The following is a 2,651-nucleotide window of genomic DNA, read 5'->3' on the forward strand; positions in this document are numbered from 1 at the left end:
TTCCTCATGAAGCCTGTGTTATTATATATATATATGCACTCCTACATTGAGATCTCATTTTTTTTTTGGGAAAATTTTCAAAGTCAAAGAGTGATTAATTATCTACTCTAATTTCTGCTATATTCAAGAAGTAATCTAATTATCAAGACAATATCAAGCTTATATCGACTTAAAGAGATAGAATTGGTGATAACATAATTAATATCTAATAAAAGGATGCAAATGCAATGACATAGAATTCACAGTTAAAGACTAATTTCTTTAAAGAAATATAAATTACTACAATGAGTTTTATCTCTTCGATAATTTTTTTTCTATATGCATAAACATAAAATCAAATCATGCTCACATATTTAAAAAAACTTAATTATCTACTAATCTTCTTAGTATTGCTCTAAAAATAATATTGTGAAACAAGCGCTTGAGTAAAATAAAAAATATTACATCAAGAAAATTACTTTTACATCATTTTGATGCGACACATAGTTGTGAATTTTTGAATGGCTGAATGGCAGAGTCAACATTGTCCTATTCTTGTAATAAATTCTCATAAAGAGTTCAAGGCCAAGCAATTTTATTCCAGTCCATTCAACACTTTACAAATTAGATCAGAAACATTATGCATCAATCCTTCGATGTCATGGTTGATTCGATGATAATACAAAAGGGATTTGCAATGCACCCGAAAGTCAAAAACTTTCACAATTAGAAGCATGAATCAAAAGTTATTAAAATGTACGAAATTGAAAAACATAAAATAAAAAGAGCTAAAAAGTACGAACAGACCGTACACAAGCACATTAAGGTTAGGAACTCCTGTAACACAACCCGAAAAGTAAAAAACAAATCAAAGAGATAGGAATGAAAAGAAAAATCAAGAAAGCTAAAATAGTGTGTGATTGATTAATCAGCTTGGAACCACATGTTACGTGGGACCAAACATATCAAATAACGATCATTTGCATGAATTGTAAGGCAGTTAACGCTTCACAACCAAGTCGTACAATACAGCCTAATCACACCCTCTCAAGAGTTGGTGCTTTCATATAATACATATCATATCATTTCATAAATCTTATCAGCGACCTATAATGCACTAACCCACATAACAATAAACACAAAAAACAAAAAAGGCAAAATTTCAAAGGCGAAAAGAGTTTCCCAACGGAGTGCATAATCTCCGACGAACATTAATTCACTAAAATTCATAAATCGTATGAGATTTACATACAAGCTAAACAATAACAATAATAATACACTTTCTGTCATTGTAATTTGTATTTGTATTGCAAATTCAACATTCCCAGCCAAAGCATAACGCACTAGGATCGATCACGATGAAGATTATATAATCAGGACCATACTGAAACAAAAGAGAATTTTAATATTTATGGTTAATATTGATATAAAGTATTTGTGGTTATTATTATTATCATTATTATTAATATTTTATAATTAATCTACAAAATTTCAACCTCTATACAAAGGAGAACGCTCCTGAACCACTTTAGAAACCTTGTTATGCCGGAAAGCCTTCATCGGGCTCGGAAAGAACCACCCTCTCCCCTTCGTCCGCGGTCTCAATTCCCCGTCGCCGGAAACCGCCGTCACCGCCACCGACCTCGACCTCGCCATCACCGGCTTCACGCTCGCCTCGCCGTCGCACTCCTCCGCCAATATCTTCTCCTGCTCCGGCGCGCCGCCTCTGCCGCTCTTCTGCGACTTGAACATTGACCAGAACGACCTCGCCGACCTGCTTCCGTTAAGCGCCGGCGAGTCCCTCGCGCTGTCGAGATCCGAAGCGCCGCCGCCGGAGAAGCGCGAGCGCGAGCGGAGAAACGGAATCGCCATGGAGCGCGAGCGGCGGAGGCCTGGCTCCTGCTCGATGAGGTTGTGGACGCGGCCGACGGCGTCGCCGGCGACGGAAAATCTAGAGAAGGAGGAGGAGGATGAGGAGGAGGAGGAGGAGCTGGTGGCGTAGCAGGAACAGGGGCGCACGTTAGCACAGTCAGGGCAGAGAGTAACGAGACGGTCGCGAAGACAGATAGGGCAAATTCCACTTCTTCGTCGCTTGGATGGATGCTTCGGACACTTCCACACCTCTTCTTCGTCCAGGTACAACGCCATTTTCTTTCCCTTTCACCTTTTTCTCTCTGTTTTCCGCTCAAAAATCAACCCTTTTTTTTTAATTTTCTTCTTCTTCTTCTATGTTCTATCCTTTGTTTTTGTGGTGAATTATGTTTCTTTCTCTCTCTCTCTCTCTCTCTCGGCTCTCGCATTCATAGGGAGGGTGAGGGATTTAAAAGGAGCCGAGTTAACCATGGTTAGATTTATGACTTGGCAGTTGAACCGGGGTTAGTGACTGTTGGGGCCTTGGGGGAAGCAAACGCCGCGTTTTGGGTAACGGCTGGGTTAGCGGCGTTTTTATGATTTGGTCCTTAATTGGGGTTGGGATTAACGGGAAAGCCATTGGTGAGGTTTTTTACGAAAACTGAAAAGGTGAATGTGATTGTTGGGAGTGTTGACACTTGACACCTTCGACCTTCTATGTTGTAAAAACTAATGCAGACACAACGACCGCATTTTCACATCTGAGATGGGACTCCAAAGCAACCCAACAACTCAGGACAGGGCCCACCCCCCAACAATAT

At 40.1% G+C, this 2,651-nt stretch overlaps 1 protein-coding gene across 1 annotated transcript; it reads right to left on the reverse strand.

Moving 5' to 3' along the window:
- Positions 1-1,157: 1,157 nt before the first annotated feature.
- LOC109801034 (uncharacterized) lies at positions 1,158-2,293 on the reverse strand. The gene is made up of 2 exons (XM_083066799.1): positions 1,476-2,293; positions 1,158-1,363 (listed from the first exon to the last, which is right to left on the reverse strand). Exons 1-2 carry the CDS (start codon positions 2,125-2,127, stop codon positions 1,353-1,355), a joined length of 663 nt encoding a protein of 220 aa, XP_082922925.1. The 5' UTR covers positions 2,128-2,293; the 3' UTR covers positions 1,158-1,352.
- Between the last annotated feature and the right edge of the window lie 358 nt (positions 2,294-2,651).

Source organism: Cajanus cajan, chromosome 11, assembly GCF_000230855.2.
Source record: "Cajanus cajan strain Asha chromosome 11, NIPB_CcT2T_4, whole genome shotgun sequence".
NCBI lineage: Eukaryota > Viridiplantae > Streptophyta > Magnoliopsida > Fabales > Fabaceae > Cajanus > Cajanus cajan.

Excerpts from the sequence above, each read along its gene's own strand:
- LOC109801034 (XM_083066799.1), bottom strand. The coding sequence starts at position 2,127 with ATGGCGTTGTACCTGGACGAAGAAGAGGTGTGGAAGTGTCCGAAGCAT.